General features: G+C 41.1%; 4 protein-coding genes across 7 annotated transcripts; 3 read left to right on the top strand and 1 right to left on the bottom strand.

The window, feature by feature from the left end:
* Positions 1–24: 24 nt before the first annotated feature.
* fbxl6 (F-box and leucine-rich repeat protein 6) lies at positions 25–4,378 on the bottom strand. 4 transcript variants are annotated; one of them, XM_079367770.1, is made up of 10 exons: positions 4,287–4,378; positions 3,144–3,736; positions 2,677–2,835; positions 2,492–2,555; positions 2,138–2,269; positions 1,688–1,795; positions 1,472–1,585; positions 1,077–1,308; positions 521–764; positions 25–350 (listed from the first exon to the last, which is right to left on the bottom strand). In XM_079367770.1, exons 2-10 carry the CDS (start codon positions 3,680–3,682, stop codon positions 221–223), a joined length of 1,722 nt encoding a protein of 573 aa, XP_079223896.1. In that variant the 5' UTR covers positions 3,683–3,736; positions 4,287–4,378; the 3' UTR covers positions 25–220. The 4 variants fall into 4 exon arrangements, with proteins under 4 accessions (XP_079223896.1, XP_079223899.1, XP_079223898.1 ...); XM_079367773.1 differs by having other exon boundaries at positions 3,144–3,768; positions 4,287–4,350; XM_079367772.1 differs by lacking the exon at positions 4,287–4,378 and adding an exon at positions 3,979–4,160 and having other exon boundaries at positions 3,144–3,768.
* Positions 4,379–4,408: 30 nt separating this feature from the next.
* Positions 4,409–8,590, top strand: LOC306839212 (uncharacterized protein). The gene is made up of 3 exons (XM_079367768.1): positions 4,409–4,495; positions 5,533–5,599; positions 5,783–8,590. The coding sequence occupies exons 2-3, from the start codon at positions 5,539–5,541 to the stop codon at positions 8,245–8,247; spliced, it is 2,526 nt and encodes an 841-aa protein (XP_079223894.1). The 5' UTR covers positions 4,409–4,495; positions 5,533–5,538; the 3' UTR covers positions 8,248–8,590.
* Positions 8,591–9,256: 666 nt separating this feature from the next.
* slc52a2 (solute carrier family 52 member 2) lies at positions 9,257–13,715 on the top strand. Its single transcript, XM_079367654.1, has 4 exons — positions 9,257–9,586; positions 10,426–11,284; positions 11,367–11,490; positions 12,387–13,715. Exons 1-4 carry the CDS (start codon positions 9,457–9,459, stop codon positions 12,594–12,596), a joined length of 1,323 nt encoding a protein of 440 aa, XP_079223780.1. The 5' UTR covers positions 9,257–9,456; the 3' UTR covers positions 12,597–13,715.
* A 922-nt stretch (positions 13,716–14,637) lies between these two features.
* Positions 14,638–21,151, top strand: slc52a3-2a (solute carrier family 52 member 3-2a). The gene is made up of 4 exons (XM_079367504.1): positions 14,638–14,840; positions 18,245–19,276; positions 19,457–19,580; positions 19,695–21,151. Exons 2-4 carry the CDS (start codon positions 18,264–18,266, stop codon positions 19,902–19,904), a joined length of 1,347 nt encoding a protein of 448 aa, XP_079223630.1. The 5' UTR covers positions 14,638–14,840; positions 18,245–18,263; the 3' UTR covers positions 19,905–21,151.
* The last annotated feature ends 625 nt before the right edge of the window (positions 21,152–21,776 follow it).

Raw genomic sequence — 21,776 nt, 5'->3', positions numbered from 1 at the left:
ATCTCAGCTCTGGACACAACGGGCCTGAGTTTAGCTATTTTTCTTTAATGCGAAAGTGAGGAGCAGATCAAAAATGCAGAAATCATATAAAACACATACAAAAAAAACAGTTCAGGATAAAAAATACCCAGATTACTTTACAACACAATACAAAAAGAAGCATACTAAAATGCTTACATCAGTAAGAATTAGTTCATTTCTGTAAGCAGAAACATGAAATCTAGTCCAATTTGTCTAACAGTTGGCGAATGTCTTCTTGGCCTCGGTAGATTCTCTTCATTCCTCTTGGAAGATAACGGCATGAGGAAAGGTTGAGGTAGTTAAGAGAAGTCATTTGGCCAATGACTGACCTAAAAAAAACAGAAAAAAAAAACATTTTTCTTCAGGAAATCTTTGGAAAAAAAACCTACAGTCCTGAGGTTTAGAATATTGGACTGACTTATTCTCAACTCGTTTCATCTTTTTCATTTTTAAGTGAATAATTCAAGTCAAGTTAGGGGGACAACTATGCAGCAGATACCTGAGTGCAGGTGGCGTGATCCTGGTCCCACTCAGGTTGAGAGAACGCAGCGTATCTGCCTCTGTGTCCCGACCAAAGTAGCTCATTGCAATCTCCAACTCCTCCTCAGTGAAGAGCTGATTTGCAATGTCAAGCTGTTGCAGAGTCCGACTCCACTTCTCTGTCAGCATGTGAAGTCCTTTTTTAGTGGATGACGACCCGACGTTGCTGGTGAAGTACTGTCCCCAGTACAGACACTCGAGCTCTGCCAAACACAACAAAGAGGAAGCGCAGTGATTTAATGGGTGTTTGATGCAAATTCGGATCAATCAATCCAAATCTGAACACAGCAAGGTCTTTAAAAAAAGTGTCTTGAAAATATGTGCTATACTTTTCTTGAAGGGTCTAAAAAAGTGCGGCAAGATTAAATAATTCTGGGTCTCAAATGATTTGTTTGTTGGTTACAAACAAAGAAAAGTCAAACAAACACTTAAGGCCTCTTTCAAAGTCAAACATAATTTAATTCATAAAACATAAAAAATTTAAAATACAGTATATGTCGTAAAAAAAGTCCTACCAACACAAGGCAGGGCTGCAAGACCAGAGGGTGTGATTCGCGAGCAGCCTCGAAGGTCCAGCACACGCAGCCTGGTGGAGCCAAAGAGAATATCCCACAGGTCTTTGTCGGTGATGTAGGAATATGACGTGGTTGCGATACAAAGCTCCTCCAGTAACGGGAAGCCTAACGTTGACTCGGCATCGTTACGAAATGTCTTAATCAGAGGTCTGAGATTCAGCATCCGGAAGGTCTGATGTGAGCACAACATAACAATGCAAAACGTACAGTTTAAAAAGTTTAGAAAATTAAAGTGGGGTCATTATAGTGCTAAATTAAAACAACATGATCATACAATAATCATCCACTTAAGTCAAATCAACAGCACGTCTCATAGGAAAAGGCCATTCTTTTACCTTGAGGTTTGGGCATGCCATCTGAAGAGCCTGAATGTTAATATGAAGTTCACAGTCCTTGCTGTCAAGTTTTGTGTTCACCTCCAACAAGTCCAGATGTGGACAGAGTCCCCTCTGAAAACACACAAACCATCTGTTGTGAGTAAAGGTCGCATTAAGTCAGCACACAGCAACATCAATAAAAGCCATGAAGAAAAAGAAGAGGGCGGGGCTTACTGTGACGGCAGCCAGGACTCTGTTATAACTCATTCCATGAGTGTACAACATTTGCTTGATCTGGCTCCCATGGCTTTCCAGGAAGTCCAGGAGTCCTTCGACCTGAAACTACAGGGAGAAGCGGGTTATGTAATGTATTACTATATTACATTATTATTATATTATAAGTCTTCAGTTGTGTAGAATTAATCTTATGTGTTAGTGTTTAGTTAATCTTAAATAAAATGTATAGTTTCCAAACAGACTCCCAGAGAGGCTCACAGAGCTCTGATTGGTTCGGTCTTTATGACTGACAGCTGACGAGGTGAGTGGATATTTTTCAAGCCGTCAAGTTGGAAGTCGACTGTGGATGATAAACTTTTGGGGGGGGGGGGGGGGGGGGGGACCTTTTAATCTATTGCTGCAAAATCTCCAACAAAAAAACAAAAACTCCAAAACTTCTTCACTTACCTCTGAATATTGAAGATTTATGCTCTGCAGAGACGGGCTGTGCAGACTGAGGCTGTGGAAGGCCTCGCCCGTCAGGCCTGTACAGTACGAGAGCGTGAGGGAGCGAAGGTGAGGGGCGTTCTGAGACACCGTCTAAAATTGATCACAAAATTAAAAAAAAAATGAACGTTTGGCTGACGACTTGTATTTTCACCTCGACTCATATTTTATACAAAGATAGATCTCGTCTCTCAGAACCACTCATCACACTTATCTGTACGTTTTGAATGAAACTGATACTGAGCGTCTGTTCACTGTTTTAACTGACACATAGCATTGTATTTGGAAAGAAGAATGAAGGTTGTGATGACTGACCTCCACTGCATAGTTCACATTTTTTTTCCAGTGGTAGAGAGAGAAGTCTCGTAGCTGGGAGAATCTACAAAACAAGAAATTATCTTCTTTTTTTTGTTGTTGTTTTTTTAAATGAGCTTGCACTGGTATCAAACATGAAAAGATCAGTTCACATGATGTATGTTTTGAATCTAATAGAAACACACCTGTTCAGTGACAGCCAGGTAAGGGTTCCCTTGATCCTCTTCTCCGTGGTTGGTTGCTGGCTTTTCCCAGGTGCAATCCAGCAGTGACCTACAGTGACCTTTCTCCAGAGGACGGCACTGGAGGCAGCGGCGTTCCACAGACGACAAACTCTCCCAACCCTGACAAAATTATTAACCAATACAACAATCAGCAATGTAAACAACTAAACTGATTTTTTCTTATGGAGGTTCAATGTGAAAAAAAGTTATTTCTTTTCGGTTTGTGTTTCATAATGATTTAAAAAAGCTTCATCTAAAACATGTAATTTTTTTTTACAATCACATTTATGCTGAGTTTAACCAAAATGAAATAAAGGATGTGTCTCAGCGCTGTAAGATGTCTCTCTTTATGTTCATAATATAAATCTATGTTTGAAGTACTTGCTAACTGCCGCTGAAGCTAATCTAAACAAACGTGTGTTCATCACCTGCATAGAAATGGTACAGCACCGTCTTGGATAACCACTAATTGAAAGATGTTGATGAGCACCTCCTCAGGTACACTTTGACCCCATCTGTGGTCCGTAGCGTCTTGTGGCACAAAGAAGTTAACGTCCATTTTCTCTTTCTTTTCAACTGGCATAACTTCCAGTTTAGGCTTGGAGGCACGGACTGTCTTTTTTCTCTCACTCTGCCCAGCTTTTCTTTTTGCTTTCGTGAGCTTTTTCTTTTTTTTGCTGCCCTTCTTTGGGGGCTTCCAGGCAGAGCCGCCCTCATACTGAGAAGTTGTGCTCGATATGACAAAAAGCATATCTTCCCCTTGTTCCACTCTGTAGCCGAGCTGGGAGACTCTGGGCTTTTTTCGCTTTTTGGACTTGGCATTTTTGGGCTCAGCAGTTGTCCTCTTCAAAGAAGCTTTCTTTGGCTTTGGTGCGTCTTCTCTGTGTCCTGATGTGTTTGATGTGCTTGGTGCCGTGTCCTCTCTGCTGTCACTGCTGGGTAAAGGCTGCGTTTCAGAGGAATCCATTGCATGCTGCTACCTCGCCAAGTTATCACGAACTTTGGAGTGACGAATCGGCATCTGAAAGAAGAATCAGAAGAATCCCTCCAGTGCTGACAAGGAATAACATGCAGACATGAAGATTTGCTTGAACTACACAAGACGAAGTATATTTGACATGCACTTAAATTTCATGCCTGTGCCGATTCTGCCTAAACATTGATTTAAACATAATTTGCATTATTTTACAACAAACAACTGAATTTCAAAATAAAGTGTATGGTGGATTTATGTCTGCATAAAAATCTCGCTTTGTTACTTACCTCCATCTATGAAATAAGGCAATAAACCATAATAAAAATACAAGTGGTGGATTTCTGTGGCATTAATTACGAGCAAGCACTTCATTAAACAAAAAAAAAAAAACAGAAGAAAAAAAAAGCATAAAATGTCACTGCTTTGTTACGATCAGTCGCTCAAACTGCCTGTTCAGTTTAATGTATTATTTAAAAGGCAGGAGGGAAATGCATAGCAACTGTTTCTACGTTGACGTGTCGTAAAATGTTTATATTCATCTTTTTAAATAAAAAAAACTGGCACGTTGTCATGTTTGTTGTTAAGATTACATTACCTGTCCTGCTGCTAGTTCCTGAAACCGGCTAGCCTAGCAGACCCATAATGCAGTTCAACCCGGCTTCTGTGATTGGTGGAGACTTCAGCAATGGCCCGCCTTTTTTTTGTGCAACTATCCAATCAGGGAGCAGCAGACTGTATCGCGTCTGCAGCGAGTGTGGGAAGCAGCGAGTGTGATGTTGTGGTCATGTGTGTTGTAGTCTCCGGGTAAGAATAAATTACTTTATGATTGTACTTTTTTAAAAATCATGGTTCAAACATAATTTAGTTATTCTTTGCTTGGCTCTTTTAGTTAATGGCAGTTTAGTTTTTCCGTGTTTCCTGCTGTAAAAGTGAATGCTAACACAGAGCTAACATTAGCATGCAGTGTTGTGCAAATGTAGCATCAATGCATGTGTGCTGCAAAAGTTTCACATTTTGCTATAGACAGTAAACCACGTAGTTAAGTGTTTAAAATATTTGTGCATGATATGGGGAAAAGGTCTGTACTCTGTGCTTTGTATATCAATGAAAGGTGAAGTAATGTTACAAACAACTTTTATTGCAACATAACAAAACATTTCAACAATTCAACAACAAATATCCAAGTTTTCAAACCCTAAAATATCATTTCATGTATCAAGGTGTTTTAGTATGTGATCTTACTCAAATCTATAATTTAAACAACCTTTTTTCTTTCTCTCTTTTATTATGTCACTCTTAAAGGGGACATATTATGAAAAATGGACTTTGACAGTGTTTTTGAGCATTTATTTTGGTAATCTGAGTGTCTATCAATCCAAAAAATGTGGAATAAATCCATACAATCCTGTGTTTGTGGTCTGCAGAAGTCTGACAACACAGAGAAAAATGCTCCGTTTTAAATGTGCTCTCCTTGTGATGTCACAGTGGGATTCTGGTATAAAAAAAATCCCCTCCCCTCTCCTGGTATCTCCACCTCCAGCCTAGAGTAAAACTTATGCACAGGTCGACCATTTTTATTCTCACAATCGAAGGAGTGACGTCTACTGGGAGAACTCAGAGGGGCTCATTGCATTTAAAGAGACGCACACCAAAACAGAGCGTTCTGAGGGAGCTGGTTTCTACAGGGTCATGAACCTCCTCCAGTTCTTGAGTGTTATATTTTTAATTAAAGCACAGCACAGATCATTCATTTAGACCACAGGGGAATGTTTGAAAAGGGGACAAAAGGGGGATAATATGTCTTCTTTAATCTGTTTGTATGCTTCTCTCTTTATAAACAGAGCACAATGGAGGAGTATGACAACTTCACCCTCTGTGGGAAAGCGGTTGTTACTGAAGCTAATCTAAGTGAGTAAACTGGACGTGCGTTAAAGGTGTTACTAAGATGACTGTATAGGTTACTTCTCCATAAAATATTTTATTAGATTCCTTATTTTCTGCAGAAAATGTTCCCTCCTTTAATTTTATTCAGGTCAAAGCATCAACACAATCATTGCTTTTCTGCTCACTTTATCACTTATCTATTTTCAGGAGATGAGTACTACTGGAAGCTTGTTGCAGACTTCATTGGTGCTCGATCGGGAGAGGGATTAGAGCTGGAAACAGAACCATGCAAGAACAGAGTTTTGATTCAAGTGGGACTTTTGAGAGAGGACAATAACTTCCCCTGGATTGCCATCGTAGAGTGGCTTAAGAAAATTTTGCCGCTCCACCAGTCGGCTGATTTTCGCCGTTTGATTGAGAGAGGCGTCGCAACAACGTTGAGTCTGGGAAGCGATGCGAGGCAAACCTTCTTGGAATCCGGCGTCAACTTCAGCTTCGTTGGTCCGATATGTGATAGCATCGGAGTCGAACGAGAACATCTGTTGGAAATGAGGAATTTTTCAGAGCAAGCGCAGCTCGTCGAAGTCACGAATGGATTGATTTTAGAACTGAACAACTTTGTCATCAGGGAAAAAATTGCGCCCGTCATTATGGTTTCTTGGCTTAGAAACTTCAATCCTCAGTTCTGTAAGAGGGGGAACGTTCGAAGTGCATATACAGTGCTGAAAAGAAGGATAAAAAAGTTAAAACACCACTGCCGCAATTCTGAAACAAGAAGTAACAGGAGAAACGCAGTGTTGGAAAATTTCCTCCAAAGTCCTTTCGAACTGGTGAAGAAAAAACAACCTGCATTCCTTGTAAGGAAACGTATGAAGAGAGACCCTGAAAAGGTTACGATAAAGGAGGAAAACGAGAGCCATGAAATCGCCCAAGAAGACGGAGCTGTGAAAAAGTCAGATGTTTCTGGAAGTGACGCGGACTCGGATGCAGACGGGAGTGACGAGGACACGCGTGAGATAGACGAGGCTTCGAGCCTGCTTGACGTCACAATGCTGTCCGTCGAAAAGCTTCGGCGAAAGTACGGCAAGAAAACTCAAACGTGCAAGAAACTTTCCTTAGATCTCCTTAAAAATCAGTACGCTCTGACATGCAGGGAGCACCCGGCCCTGGCAGAGTTTGATAAAACACTCGACTCCCTCTGTGGAGACGTTTCACTCGCCTCTCCTGTGGTGTTTATAAACTACAACGCCCATTTCCTCGTTGACTTGTGTGAAACTGTTGAGGAGCAGATTATGAGCTTCGAGAAGGAGATTATTTTATCCACGGGAGAGAAGCTCGGCCGGGACAAGCTCCCAAAGTTTCAGAAGTTTGTGAATATTTCAGAGAGTGCAACTTCCCGTTACATTCACATGGCTTGTGACATCTTGAGCCCTCGCTCCTCTGATGCGCTAAACTTTAGGAAGCACTGGATCGCGTTCTGCGAGGAGAAGCGCAATCCCTCCAGACTGGCAATGAATGAATCAAACAGAATAAATAACTATTTCAAAGCCGCAGCCGGTCTTATTCACCACCACAAAGAGATCGCGCTCTTCATCTCTGATCTGCTGTCGCTGGACGATGACAAATGTCAGAATGTTGTTCTGGAGAGCGTCGCCGCCGACGCTAACGACTCCGTGATACAGGTCCTCGTGTGCGTCCTGGCCCTCGTGTACTGTAAAATCCTCGGGCCGTACTGGCAGCTCCTCAAAAGCGGAGGGGAATACTCGCTGTACAGTCAGAACATGCTGCGTCTTTACCAAAAGTTCCTCGACTGGTCCAAAGATCCTGCGACACTGCTGGAACCCGAGGAGGCCACAAATTGTTTCCTGCAGTTCCCGTTGCAGGAGAAAACCTTCGAAGGCGTGTTTCATTACTGCGGTCAGTGGCACACGAACAGGGACATGATCAGAGCTTTCCTGAAGAGGACGGTAAAGGCGATCGCGACTGTCACTGATGAACACCTGAGGGCTTTCTTGCCGGGAGGAACGTTCGCTCAGGTCACCGCACCAGAGTTGAGCACTCAACTTGTTAGCTGCACATTCTCCGTCCTGATGGCAGAGTATCCCTTCAGCCAAACGAGCCCTTACAGGAAGAAGAAGATGAAGAAAGAGAAAGCAGATCAGGACTTCTGGTCATCAGGTAGCTCTCAGGAAGACAATGATGGATCTGATTCCTCAGATGATGGTGACAGTAAAGCATCCGCTTTGCAAGCTGTGAGTAAAGTTCAGAAAATATTACCAGATAAAGAACCAAAAGAGGAGTTTGAGTTGAACATGGACAGGGATTACATCTTAGACACTGTGACCAGAAACGGAGGGCCGTGCAAGACGCAGCAGGACGTTGATAAAATGCTGCTGCGATTCGAAGGGAAATCCCGAGCTGAGAAACGCGAAGGAATCCGCTGTGAGATCGTCTACCAGAAGATGATCCTGAACAACACGGACCCTCGCCTCGATTGTTTTCACGAAAACAGCACATACATGGCGATGAAGCTGAAGAAGGTTCTCCCCCGCGTGCAACCCGGATACTCGCTCGTTTGGGCCCCCAGGAAGACGAAAGCGAAGCCTGCGCCACAAGACACGACGATGGCTGAGGCAGAGCCGAGTGAAAGCAGCACTGCATCAGTGCTTTGAGAGCGACGAAAATTAGATTAGCATGTGACTTTATCACATGATTCTGTTTACAAACGATAAAGAAACACACATCATGACCTCAATCTACCACACAGATACATCATGCAGGATTCTGTTAATGCCAGAAGCAGCGACAAGAGAGGTATTCATGGCTCTCATATGTTTGATATGACTCTATACCCTTTAATGCATCATGTTGTATTATATTAATACTTTTCAAGAAATTGGAAGAGTACGCATTAATTTGTTTAGATTGTACCTATTTTTAACATGACCGTATAAATAGCTGACTATAAGAGTGTGTGGCCTCTTACAAAATAAACTGTTTTCTTCCAGCAGTCAACGTGTTGTTTTCTTCCTACTGTTTAAAGATAGAATTGTTAAGCGAGAAGTTATGGGGTGGGGTCGCCCGTGACAGTGAAACCGTAGCTCTCCTGGTCGCTTTTTAGCTCCAGAAGTCTTTTTTTTTTCTCCTCTGAAAACATTGTGCATTTAGTTAAAAACAAAAAAAAATAGCATAAAATGTTTTCACTCCTCCAACTTTAAAATTTCACAACCAAATGAACATTATCAGTTCATTTTTACCAATACTAATGTCTCTAGTAATACACAATTTGTCATTAAATTAGTATTGCCCAAATTAATTTGTAAATAACCTTCCTTATTTTATGTTTAAATAAACTGATTTACAGACACTGAAACATAAATTTCTCCAACACAAAAACCTTTTATTGAAGACTGAATTGATGCAGTTCACTTTAATGTTTTCTACAACCGCAGGTCCACGAGGGCCCTTCGACGTATGGTGCGTTCGCGACCGAGTTGGAACGACGTCGTTACCAGGGTTACGGATCAAAAAAAAATGTGACGCGCAAATTTCCCCCAAAGAAACGTTTAACATTATGAAGAAAAAAATATATAAATGTTGCATGTAAAGTATTTGATTAAATGTATGCTAACAACAAGTATTGAACTTAAAATTATGATAAAATGACGTAAACGTGTTTTAAACGGGTGCATAGGAATTTACGAGGAGGAACTGAACGCAACCAAAAGGGGCGGGGACTTCTTTGCGTAAGCGTCCACCATAGTCCAGGGTTACGACAGCGTGAGTGTGTGAGAAGAAACTGACGCTGCTTTTTCCCTCAAAATCAAACCGTATACTGGTCTATATTTTATTTCTATCGTGGACCGGGTGTAAGCGACACCATGTGCGGCAGCTGGTGGAGCAGCGCGGCAGTGACCCACGGGCTCATAGCCCTGTTCGCCATGGGCTCCTGGATTTCCGTCAACAGTCTGTGGGTCGAGCTCCCGGTAGTTGTCCGCGTGCTGCCCGAAGGTCAGTGTTTCTACCTGTGCAGTCAGAGTTCACCTCAGCGGACTTTTGGTGGTCTAAAAGTCAAGAGTCTGGCCTCTAAGTCACAGAAACACGAAGTGGATCCGTGTGCTGTTTTATTCAAGCTTTATTGGGACGTAACCCTTTGTGACGTCACAGATGTGCAGCAGCTGTTTTAAGAAGTTTATTCAATTAGGAAGTTAAAGTAAAAATTACAGTAAACATTTTATAATGCATCCACATTTGGTTGATATTGCTGGTCATATTTCAATGCTTTTATTTTGTAGTGATACATAACACCTGACCTTTAGACATGCTGGTTATAACACAGGTATTACATTTGATGGTATTTCTTTAAAAATAAAAAAGCATTAAAAAATATTGAACTGTTTGAGTAAACCCTGCAAGACAATTTAAAATTGTTATTACTTAAAATAAGAGATACAATTATTCTTATGAGGCTCAAGCCACGCCCCCTCCTCTTTGTGTCATAATGTCTCTCTTTTTTAGGGTGCTTTATTGTCTCACTATTTTACTGATTTGCTAATAACTTTATTTTACCAAAAACAACAGTTTTTTCCCTCTAAAGAGATAAGTCGTAACATTTCCTGATATTTGAGGTCCATGACATATTTCTGATACGTCACAACATATATTTGCATGTGATTTATCTACATCTTATTCTCCTGCAAGCCTCCCCTCCACTCATTCCTCATGATGTATTTTAGGAGGATATTCCACACGGTGGCATGCTGGATACTTTCCTGGCTCAGAGCGAGGGAACAGAGGAGACAGAGAGGAGGGTTAATTAACCTTCCTTTTTCTTTATTGTTTTGTTTCAGAGTGGAACCTGCCTGCCTATCTCTCAGTGCTGATCGCGTTTGGGAACCTCGGACCTATAGCAGTGACCATCACACACCACTGCGCTCCCGGACGTTTAAACGAACGCCTCGTCATCCACTTAATCCAGCTGCTGGCGGTGGTAGCGTCCGCCCTTCTGGCTGTTTTCTGGTCTCACACCGTCACGATAGCCGGAGAGGAAAGATCCCTCCTGTTCCTGCTCTTCACCTTTGTGTTAGCGTTGGTCTGCTGCACGTCCAACGTCACCTTCCTGCCTTTTATGTTCCGCTACCCCTCCGAGTATATCCGCACTTTCTTCATCGGTCAGGGCTTCAGCGCCTTGTTCCCCTGCATCGTGGCTCTGGGACAAGGCGTCAGCAAGCTGGAGTGTAAAAACGTGAACGGCACGGTGACGCCGGAGTATTTACAGGAGAACTTTCCAGCACAGAACTTCTTCTGGTTCCTGTGTGTCATGCTGTCAATCTCCTCTGTGAGTTTCTGGGCTTTGACACGGAGACAGACCGAGTCACAGAAAGAGGCTCTGCCGCAGGATGTTGACAAGACGACGGCGAGCAAAAATGGAGAGGAGACGCACCCGCTACAAAACGGAGGCTCGACACCGGTGTCTGAGGAGCAGGTGCAGGTCGAGGTGCAACCTCCTGCTCCGAGCTTTTGGACCCAGCGGAACATCTACCTGCTGTTCCTGCTCGCAGTCTCCAACGCTCTCACCAACGGGGTCCTGCCCTCTGTGCAGAGTTTCTCCTGCTTGCCTTACGGCGCCATGACCTTTCATCTGTCTGTGGTCCTCGGGAACATAGCGAACCCCCTGGCGTGCTTTCTGGCCATGTTTGTTGTCCTAAGGTGAGAAAACGGAGACATTTGTTACATTTTTATAGATTTTTCTTGTCAATGGTGTTTTGATTGGTCTAATTTGGTCTTCCAGGTCCTCCGCTGTTCTTGGCTTCTTGTCTTTAGTAGCGGGAGGATTTGCTGCGTATCTCATGGCGTTAGCAGCACTCAGCCCCTGCCCTCCTCTCCTGGGAAACCCCGCTGGGATTGCTTTAGTGGTGAGTCCAAATACTTAGTCATAGGTTCAATTTAAAATGTATCTAAAGCAGAATTAGATTTGATTGAAAATAAAGCGAAACAGCACCCCTGACCTAGCGTCTCTTAACATAAAGAACATAACCTAATGAGTCAAGCTCCTTAAATCTCCCTCCTGGCCCGATCCGGTCTGGACGAGTGTCTCCAGCACAGTTAAGCAACAGTTTTTTTTCTACATGTATAAGGAGGCACAAAGGGAGGTGAAGCCATTTCAGAGCTGAAACTAAAGTGTAACACTGTGATTTTTAGAGGACGAATAAACATAATAAAGAAAATATAAACATAAGATACATCCTATGTTTTATTTTATTTTAGTTGGTGTGTAAAAAAAAAGTATCAAATTTCTCAAGACTGATTTATTTCAGCAGAAAGGTTACTCAGTGATTTAAAAATGATAAAATCATTTAGTTTTTCTTTTTTAGATTTTTCCTCGTGCTGGTTTAAAGTTGATTAAAAATAAATGTTTTTACAGTGTTCAGTAAATTCTGTTCTCACCAAACAGCGACCTCTAGTGTTGAAAAATGAAGCCGATGCTGAAATGCAAAATCCTGCAGTTCATAGAGTGTCCACTAGAGGCTGGCTCCATGAGAACAGGAAGTCACATACAAAAGAAGCCCTTTTTTTTTTTTTTTTTTGTTTAAAAAAAAAAAGGCATTTTTTTAACAGCTGAATTTGACATGTTTGCAGCTTGGTTAAAAAAGCTAACAAGGTCTGATGAGCTCGCCACACATTGGGTCATTTTGTTCAACTACTCATCTGTAACTTAATTAATTAATGGACGCCACTCAGGCTTCGTCCATTAATGTTTACAGCCTGTGTTTCTCACTGACTTGAAGCTGCTCTCTTGTGCCCTCTACAGGTCATCTCCTGGATCATTTTCACGGGCCTCTTCTCCTACCTGAAGGTCGTCATCGGGACTTTGCTTCACGAGGCCGGTCACGCTGCTCTGCTGTGGTGCGGCATCTCCATCCAGGCAGGCTCCCTCATTGGAGCTCTCACCATGTTCCCCATGATCAACATCTATCACATGTTCGCCCGCGCTCAGGAATGTGTGGATAACTGCAGTTAACCCAAGAGACAGACTTCCCTTTCTTTTCTTTTGTTTTAACCCTGATTTGGGTTCCTTTTTCCTGAGTGAAGCACCTGATCTGTCTCCGCCTCATCTCTCGCTCTCATCCTCTCCAGGTTCAGAGGTCTCTCCGTCACTGGGAGTATAATAATGGGAGCATTGTGCTGCTGCACGTTGGCCCCGGGGGATGTAAGATGCATATGATGCAGTAATACCACAAGTGCTTTGTGTGTTGTTTTCTAAAGAGTCTCTGTGATGCAAGTTGTTTACTCGAGCCAAAACAGACGTCGATGGATTTGTTTGCCACGACGGGAGACCACATGGAAAACGACCCGCTGAAGGGTCGCGGTTATGAACTTCACCATCCAAAATTAGTGAAATATTTACACTAAGAGCTGTAAGCTGCGGTCCTGTTCTTACACAAGTTGTTTTTGTTTCTAATGTTTCACTACCTCCTGATCGATAATCATGATTAATCATGATCGTGTCTCCAGATTTACAGTGAAGCTGTGCTTGACGTCAGCCATGCAGAAACACGCGGTTCATTTTTAATTCAGCGTCATTCCTTTTATTTTGTGCTCAAATTATTTCTTTGTGCCTGAAACTGTTAAGCTACAAAGTGAAGAGTCTTTCTCCTAATGTTTTTTTACAAACATTTTGAATCTTTTTTTTTTTTCCCTCATTCCTATTAAACACTAAAGTCATGTGACCTCTCAGGAACATTGCCCGACTCTGCGGAGTTGTAAAGTGACCCGTTATGTACACGCGTGTGTGCTCTCGCTCTTTGAAGTAAATCAATGTCTCTGAGACGCACTAATATCTTGTAAGGTCGTTTGATTAATCATGCTGCTGACGCACATCACATGTAATAATATTATTAACCCTTTCAGAGGTTTACAGAATCTCCGTTATCGAGGCATTAACTTTATGTTAAAGCTTTTTTTTTTTTTATTGATCGATTATCTGTTAAATTTTGTGCTGATTGTTGAACACTGAAGTGATCGACTGCAACTGTCTTTTTGTTTTTTATTGATTGTCATACATACGTCATGTGACTTACAATGAATTGTACATTTTTCTTATAAAATGACTGATGAACATTAAAAAAAATAATAATAATCTTTTTGGAAGAAATGGTTTTTGTTTTGTTTCTAAGCATCAGAACTCAGTCTGTGTTGGCTGTTCTCGGGGTCCCTGATCAACTCAGAATCTATTTTTAAATTCAGAACGATCCACAGATTAAGAGTCCGTTTTTGAATGAGTCCATACTTCAGGATTCACTCCGGTCATCTGTGAGACTGCCTGAGTTTCCTGCTGCTCCGTTTGGCATCTAAAGAGTCACAGAGCGAGCCTTCGCATCAGGGAGTGACTCATTACAAAAATCGATTATTGGAAGTTATGAATCGATTTTAAGATCAATCAAACATCCGACAACAACGACACGACATACGGAAAATAACAAATATATAACGGGTTTAATTACCACAATAATAATAACTACTTCGCAAAAGGATACAGGATTTTTCGGGGCTGATCATTATCGATATCGGAGAGAAACAATCTGATAACATTTAATTGGACGATATGTTTCACAGATCTATCTTCGATCTGTACAGATCGATATATGCACATAAAATATGTTGAAGTCTCAAATGCAGTCGTCACACACTTTTGGAAAACATCTATAATGAACACAATGTTTTGTTGGTTTTCTTGTTAATTTGAATTCCAAATTAAATTCACACAGATTTGAAAGGTTTTGATTTCTGGTAAATAATCTTCCTAACGTTTTCACGATCCTAATTTTTCTGATGCAGCGCACACAGGGTCGTTCGGTAAATCAAGCAACCATGAAATCTTGTACATTGGAACAATGTAAACACTCATTTTCCCCCCCCGGGTCCGATGATCCCCCTTAAGCAGCATTAACGAACTCTGCAGGTTTTTGAATGCACCTCACTCATACAGAAAAAAACTCCCAAGGCAACAAAAGAGAAAAGAAAAAGGAGGATGTAATGACTCCAAATCTCAACATGTGATGGTTTATTGATGATCCCAGTGACGGTACTTAAGCTCGAGACAATGATCGGTTAACTAAACTTGTGTCATGGTTGGCTACACGCTCTCACACCCACTCGAACCAAGGAGGGTTTAATCCTGTGACGCACACACGCGGAGTTTACTGCACAGGACTTTGGCTTCTTTCCCTTCACAGAAAACTTCAAACCACCCACCAAACAGCATGTGAGTATATTTGCATGGATGCACACTGTTTCTGATGTTTGTATATGTTCAGGATCTGTTATTTTGCACGTCTTTATTTTTCTAATTTTTCAAAACTAGCTCATCTAAATATGTAATTTTAAAACATTTCACTTCATTATTCTTCTACTTTCTTATGATCTGAAGCTCAATCTGCATTTTCAAGCTGTAACTCTCGTTATTGTTGGGATTCTTTAAAACCATCCTTTGTACTTCTTTGGCAAACTCTGCTTTCCTGAGTCTCTCTTTTCCAAACATTTTGCAGACATTTCTGATGTTTTGTTACGATCAAAGACTCCCCTTGCATGCACTCTCTCTTCTCCCAATAAACAATGCACTGCTCACGTGTTTTCTTAACTTATGTAATGGTTACTTATGCAGCAGGTGGTCGTGTTTTCTTTGCCGTGTGCATGGCGTTTTAAGCCGCTTTGACCCACCGCCTCTCTGCGATGCCATGTGAATAACACAACGATTCAAGATGTTGCTGTTTCAGCTCACTTGACTGAATGAGAATCTGCACAAAATAAAATCATCTGACAACTTGCAGACCAGGAAAAGACGAGACTTCAAGAAAACATTAACCAAATACTGTAAATAAGTCAACGTCTGCACACGTGTTGGCAGAGCGATGAGTCCTCATGGTGACATATTAATCTGTGATTCTGAGTTTATAAAACGCTTTCTTGGATTTATTTTTTTTGGCATAACTTTTTGTTGTACTTCTTTGAATCATTCACATTTTCTGCTACTGGAATATTATTTTAGGGTTATTCAGGTCTTTAAGTTCTTCTTCCTTCATTTAAAGGAAGAAAGAGACGTAGGAACTTTCTATCACATCTCCAGAATCTTCATCTAATGCAAAAATGGTTTGTTAGAACAGCTGAAAATTCAAACGCCAAGGATCCTTCAGAACCTCTATTGTCCAAACTCACAATATGAACTATGTTGATCTTCAACATAAACATCATATCTCTATTTATAAAGTATAATATCAAGGCGCCAGGGTCCAAGTGGTAGGTTTGCACGGCCCATGTACAGAGGCTGTAAGTTTGGATCCAACCTGAGGCTCTTTTCAAATACTATTCTCCACTCTCTCTCTCTCTCTCTCTCTCTCTCTCTCTCTCTCTCTCTCTCTCTCTCTCTCTTTCTGATTTTCTTATCTCTCCAATAGACGCATAAGAAATATCTACCGAACCATTTCAGCAATAAATTTTGCATACCAAATTCCAGCTTTCTTATCCAATTCATAAGGGCAAACTACATACTTGTTACACCGGTGTCCGACCACCAGGGGGCAATGTCCCGATTGATGCAGCGGTGTTTCACTTTGGAATAACCACCGACATCTTCCAGGCAGCTCACCTTCCCGATATGCATCTTCAAAAGAAGTGAAATAGACAAATAGATTAGAAGTGAGCTCTCATGCATCTGCAGTACATCTGAAATCTGTTGTACTCACTTCTTCTACTTCTTTGAACCTTTGATTGTGTGTTTTCCATTCATCTTTATTGATTCTGTATTTTTCTTTGTGTCCTGATTAAAATGTACGTCCTGCATTATAAGCCCTCCTTGGGTTTCTTACCTCACCAGCACTAGTATTTCTTCCTTATGAAAGTTGTATTTTACGTGGTGAACTCTAGCTTTTTTTTTCTGCAAAAAGATAAATAATACATAAACAAATCAACAGGCAATGACAATGAAGAGCCTTAACTTAACCATTAACTAAACCTTAAACCACGATTCAGCTCTTTATGATTAACATGATATAATTCATCTTTTGCAGCCACAAACTTTTACCTAAAAATTAACTGAGAGGAATTTTTCCAAACTTTAATTTGGAGATTTTTAAAGAATTAGGAAATAAAATAGACAATTGTAAAGTGTGTGGTCCTTGGTATATTCAAAGACTTTTTAAAAGTAAACAACATGTCTGTCAAGATAAAATTACAAAGTTACTGTGTCACGTTTTAATTAAAGGGTAAATAATTTTCTCACAAACACAAAGTAAGATTCATCAGTTTTCCTTGAAAGGTTTTTTTTTTCCTGTTAAAACCCAAGTAAACATTTAATCATTAATTTGCTTAGTAAGCTTAATTGTGCGTGAATGATAAGCCGCTCACGTGCTTGAGACAACTTTGACAGTATTGGGTGATTTAATGTTCAAACTCTTCTGGACACAATGAAATCATGCTGCCTTTCTTTCATTCAGAAAATTAAACAACACAGCTAGGCTAAAACACCATGAGCTAATTTCATCTGCTCGTAGTTCCTGAACCTCAACAGTTTTCCCTCAAGCTAAACGTATAGATGATTCATGATAATGTTCACTTCTTTTTGTTGTTGTTATCTATCCCCTTTCAGAAAGCCTAACCCAACTGTTTGAGCTAACAAAGGCTAGCTTACAAATTAGCGCATAGCATAAAACCATGCTAGCAGCTATTTGTAGTGCCACAGTACGACCAGCTAACGTCTGCTATTGTCACTATCGCTGCTAATGATAGTGACATCACCGCTCATATCGCTATCTTACTTTAGCTTGTGATAATCCTTAATATGTGCTTGTACCCTCCAGTGTTGAAAAATGAGGCGAGTGTGGAAAGTGATTGATCTCCTCAAGATGAGACGTTTCATCTCAAAGGGATTAAATCAGTCTTCACTCGATTACGGTCAAGAGTTATTTAGAGTTAGGGTCATGGTGGGGCTGATTTGACTGATAGGCAGACATGCTGTTTTGTTTAGCATGAGGTTGAAGGTCCCGCCTCAGCTAACCCTAAAACTAACCCTCTTCACCTGTTGCTAGGTCCCTAAAATTACCGTACATCCACGTTTCATACAGTCTGTGGTAATTAGGTATCATAGTGTGCAGCTCAGGAGCGTGATCCTTTACAAAATTAAAATCAGTAGCATTTATTAGGGAGGAAAAATACTGTCGTCACCAAACTTTCAAGCGAGTTTCATTGAAAGTTGAGACAAGTTTACACAAAACCACTGAAGTCTATCTCATAGAAGCGTTTGATGAGTCAGAGAAACGTTATAGCAAAGGCCAAACATATTTTCTGGAGAAAATGAACATTTCTGAAAAAACAGGGGTTTTTTTGTCTCCTGTTGAAGACAGAAGAAATGTCAGGTGATGATTCAAGTAATCCAGTTTTTTCCCCAAAAAGACTATAGCCTCTGTTCACGGGGCACATCATGACCCCTCGACTATCCGACGCCCCTGAATACTTTTAAAATCAATCAAATAGTTGTTGATGAACTTTAACCGGACTAAAGTGAAGGAGCAGTTACAGATTCAAGGTCCAGGGCATCAAATCCAGTCTCTGCGTTTTTGGGATGAAACCTGCCGCTTGATGTTTCATTTACTGACCCTTTTGTCTTTTTTCTAGAAAAACACAGATCTCCACGATGTCCCTCCTCACTCACCTGTTGGCGTGTCTGTTCGGGATGGGGTCCTGGGTCTCCATTAATGGCCTGTGGGTGGAGCTGCCCCTGATTGTCCCTCAGATCCCAGAGGGCTGGCTACTGCCTTCGTACCTTTCTGTTATCATTCAGATGGCTAACGTCGGGCCCCTCTTTGTCACGCTGATGCATCGCTTTCGGCCCGGTGCCCTGAACGAGACAGCTGTCATATATTTGATCATTGGACTGGGAACTGTGGCGAGCTTCCTGCTAGGATTCTTCTGGAAGGAGACCATGGTTATAGGCGGCGTTCCTCGCAGTGTTGCCCTCCTTGTGTTGACTTTCTTCCTCTCTGCTGTCGACTGCACTTCCTCCGTCACTTTCCTGCCTTTTACTATGCGGTTAAAGCCGCAATATCTGACCACGTACTACATCGGGGAGGGCGTGAGCGGCCTGCTGCCCGCTCTGGTGGCGTTGATTCAGGGTGTCGGGGTCGTGAACTGCATAAACGGCACACAGTCTCTAAACTACACCCTGAACACCTCAAACAGCGCTTCGAGTTTTGAGCTTAAAGCCGAGTATCAGCCGGCGAACTTCTCAGTGGAAGGGTTTTTCTTCTTCCTTAGTGCTATGATGCTTGTGTGCCTGGTGGCGTTCTTGCTGCTGAACTACCACCCGTCTGTGGCGAGGGAGCATTCGAACAGTCGCTACGCCAACGGGGTGAAAGACAAAACTCAGACAAAAAAGAAGTGGGCAGAGCAGAAGCCCATGATGGATCCCTACAGAGCGCCAAACCTTAAGCGCAAAAGCAGCTTCGGGACTGGATCTTACAGCTGGATTCAGGTGTTTTATATCTTTGCGATCCTGGCCTGGGTTAACGCTCTGAGCAACACGGTCGTCCCCTCGGTGCAGTCCTACTCCTGCCTGCCATACGGGAACAAGGCATTTCACCTATCAGCCACCATGGCCGCAGTCTCAAACCCTCTCGCCTGCTTCATTGCCCTGTTCTTCCCTATAAGGTCAGTGTGCTATGAAACTAAATCTAAATTAAAATAACAACCAAACTTCATAAACACACGGCTCCATGATGTCTACTATCATGTCTTAATATTGCCACACACACAGTACTAGGCCCACTGGCTCTTCAATCAAACCATCAAGCAGCTGCAGATATTTATAGTTAACGTGTCATTTCACAGGTCTCTAGTGCTGATGGGAGCTCTCACAGTGACAGGCAGTGGAATTGGTGCTTATATAATGGGCATGGCTGTGATGAGTCCATGTCCATTGCTAGTTAATGAAACTTCAGGTGGTGTCATCATGGTGAGTACACAGTCACACTTTCCCCATCTTGTACTTTTTTTTTTAAACTAAAAGAATCAAAAATTCACAAAGTAGATTTTTTTTGTTGAACCTCACCTCCTTTCTGTTCCTCAGGTGTTGGCTTGGATTCTTTTTATTCTCACTCTGTCCTATGTAAAGGTGATTATTGGCGTGATCATGAGAGACGAGGGTCACAGCGCCCTCGTGTGGTGTGGAGCTGTAGTGCAGCTGGGCTCTCTGCTGGGAGCTGTGACCATGTTTCCACTGGTCAGTGTTTACAGCTTGTTTTCGTCAGGGGACCCGTGCAACACAAAATGCCCTTAAAGAAAAACGTCAGGTAGATAATGCAGTATATGTGTTTTTTTATATCGATTTATTTGTATCACATGAATCGGAACCTGTTTTTGTTACAAGAGAAGAAAATTGCAGACAGACAGTAAATCTGTTGTGTTTTGGTGTTGCGTTGCTGACCGTGTTATTTCATAAAGGAATATACCTTTGTAGGTGTTAAAGAGATGTATGTGTACATTTATAAACAATACATTACATTTGATTGATTTAGTTTGTACTTTAGGAGTTAAAGGGGACATATTATTAAAAATCCACTTTTACAATGTTTTTTTTTTAACTTATGTTGGTAACCTGAATGTCCATAGACCAACTAAAATGTAAACCCATCCAGTTCTTTGTTTTTGGTCTGCATAAGTCTGACAACACAGAGAAAATGCTTCGCTTAAAATTTGCTCTCTTTGTGATGTCACAGTGGGATTCTAGTAAAAAAAATAAATAAAAATAATCTCCTCCCCTTGTATCTCCACTCATGGACTCCACCTCCAGCCTAGAGAAAAACATTCGCGCAGGTCCGCCATTTTTATTCTCCCTAGCGAAGGAGTGATGTCTACTGGGAAAACTGGCTCATTGCATTTAAAGAGACACACACACCAAAACAGAGCGTTCTGAGAGAGCTGGTTTCTACAGGGTCACAAACCTCCTCTGCTGCTTGATTCATGTGATATTTGGACCAAAGCACAGCACAGATGTTTCCTTTAGACCACAGGGGACTGTTTGAAGAGGTGGAAAAAATGGGAGCTAATATGTCCTCTTTAAATATTTGTACCAATAATTTTTCCCTGTTCGCAAATATTTGTGGATGTATTAAATTGCCAAACTTTTTTTTTTTTTTGTAGTTTTTTTTAAAAACGCTTTGGGAACATAAAAACATTTTTTTGGGGGGGGGAAGTTTGAGTCTAATATTTTTCTTCCTGAAACATTTTAGTTCAATGTTTAAAGTACTTTCAGAATTCTTTTTAAATTAATCACAGGGAAACTAAGAAATGCAGATCAATGTTTCATCGGCATAAAGTCACGACATTACGTGAGGTATTGCTTTCAAGTTTTATTTCTCTATGACCAAAACAAAACAAATGGGTTTATTTTTCTTTATTGCTGTTTATAAGAGACAGATCTGAATGTTCTGTTTTTTGAGAATAGCAACGTTTGGTTCTGTTTGTAGATAAATGTAATTTTAAAAGGTGTTGAAATAATTTTTCTTTGTACAATAAAAATTATATAGTAACAGAAAAAAAAGTTGTTTCTATTAATTATTTTGCTTCTTATGATACATTAGACTGTAAACATTTATTATCAAGCTACATTTGAACCCAAGTAAAAACACAGAGGAAGTAAGTATACTCACATTTTTAAGTATATATTTACAAACTAAAAAAATCTTTTTCACAATTCACAAAACTAAAAGAGAAGCTAGTCTTTGATTAACAACACCCAAAGAAACTTAAAAAAATCATTGAGGAAACACAATCCTTCACTTCTACAGCATCCAGCCGCCTGGTCCAACGGCACCTAACATCTACACACAGATTATTTTAAATGAAACACAAGATATTTATTTATACCATAAAGACAGAAGAGAATCGAAGAAACACATTAGAGATACCAAACACACACATTCAAACAGCTATTCTGTGATTTACTTGTGACTACATCTCAGACCTTTTATCTGTAATAAAGTACCCTTCATGTTGTATTTTGGTGCTCACACTCAGCACCTGTCCTGACAGGTAAAAATGACTGTCGTTGGATTTGTCTTTGCTGTCGGAGAAGAAGATTAGAAAGACATTATGGGATTTGTTTTGCTCTCTTTAAGCAGGGACACAACTTCCCTTGGGTGGAGAGATA

Source organism: Symphodus melops, assembly GCF_947650265.1.
Source record: "Symphodus melops genome assembly, chromosome: 18".
Taxonomy (NCBI): Eukaryota; Metazoa; Chordata; class Actinopteri; order Labriformes; family Labridae; genus Symphodus; species Symphodus melops.
Note: the sequence above shows the minus strand (reverse complement) of the source record. Positions and strands in the feature narration are given on the sequence as shown.

What these genes read in the sequence shown, in the direction of transcription:
- slc52a3-2a (XM_079367504.1), top strand. Translation starts at nt 18,264, where the DNA reads ATGTCCCTCCTCACTCACCTGTTGGCGTGTCTGTTCGGGATGGGGTCC. An exon ending in GCCCTGTTCTTCCCTATAAG is followed by an intron (nt 19,277 to 19,456) that starts GTCAGTGTGCTA and finishes GTCATTTCACAG; the next exon opens with GTCTCTAGTGCTGATGGGAG. An exon ending in CTTCAGGTGGTGTCATCATG is followed by an intron (nt 19,581 to 19,694) that starts GTGAGTACACAG and finishes TCTGTTCCTCAG; the next exon opens with GTGTTGGCTTGGATTCTTTT.
- fbxl6 (XM_079367770.1), bottom strand. Translation starts at nt 3,682, where the DNA reads ATGGATTCCTCTGAAACGCAGCCTTTACCCAGCAGTGACAGCAGAGAG. An exon ending in GAGTCCTGGCTGCCGTCACA is followed by an intron (nt 1,586 to 1,687) that starts GTAAGCCCCGCC and finishes GTGTGTTTTCAG; the next exon opens with AGGGGACTCTGTCCACATCT. An exon ending in TGCAGCCCTGCCTTGTGTTG is followed by an intron (nt 765 to 1,076) that starts GTAGGACTTTTT and finishes TGTGTTTGGCAG; the next exon opens with AGCTCGAGTGTCTGTACTGG.
- LOC306839212 (XM_079367768.1), top strand. Translation starts at nt 5,539, where the DNA reads ATGGAGGAGTATGACAACTTCACCCTCTGTGGGAAAGCGGTTGTTACT. An exon ending in TGTTACTGAAGCTAATCTAA is followed by an intron (nt 5,600 to 5,782) that starts GTGAGTAAACTG and finishes ATCTATTTTCAG; the next exon opens with GAGATGAGTACTACTGGAAG.
- slc52a2 (XM_079367654.1), top strand. Translation starts at nt 9,457, where the DNA reads ATGTGCGGCAGCTGGTGGAGCAGCGCGGCAGTGACCCACGGGCTCATA. An exon ending in GCCATGTTTGTTGTCCTAAG is followed by an intron (nt 11,285 to 11,366) that starts GTGAGAAAACGG and finishes TTGGTCTTCCAG; the next exon opens with GTCCTCCGCTGTTCTTGGCT. An exon ending in CCGCTGGGATTGCTTTAGTG is followed by an intron (nt 11,491 to 12,386) that starts GTGAGTCCAAAT and finishes TGCCCTCTACAG; the next exon opens with GTCATCTCCTGGATCATTTT.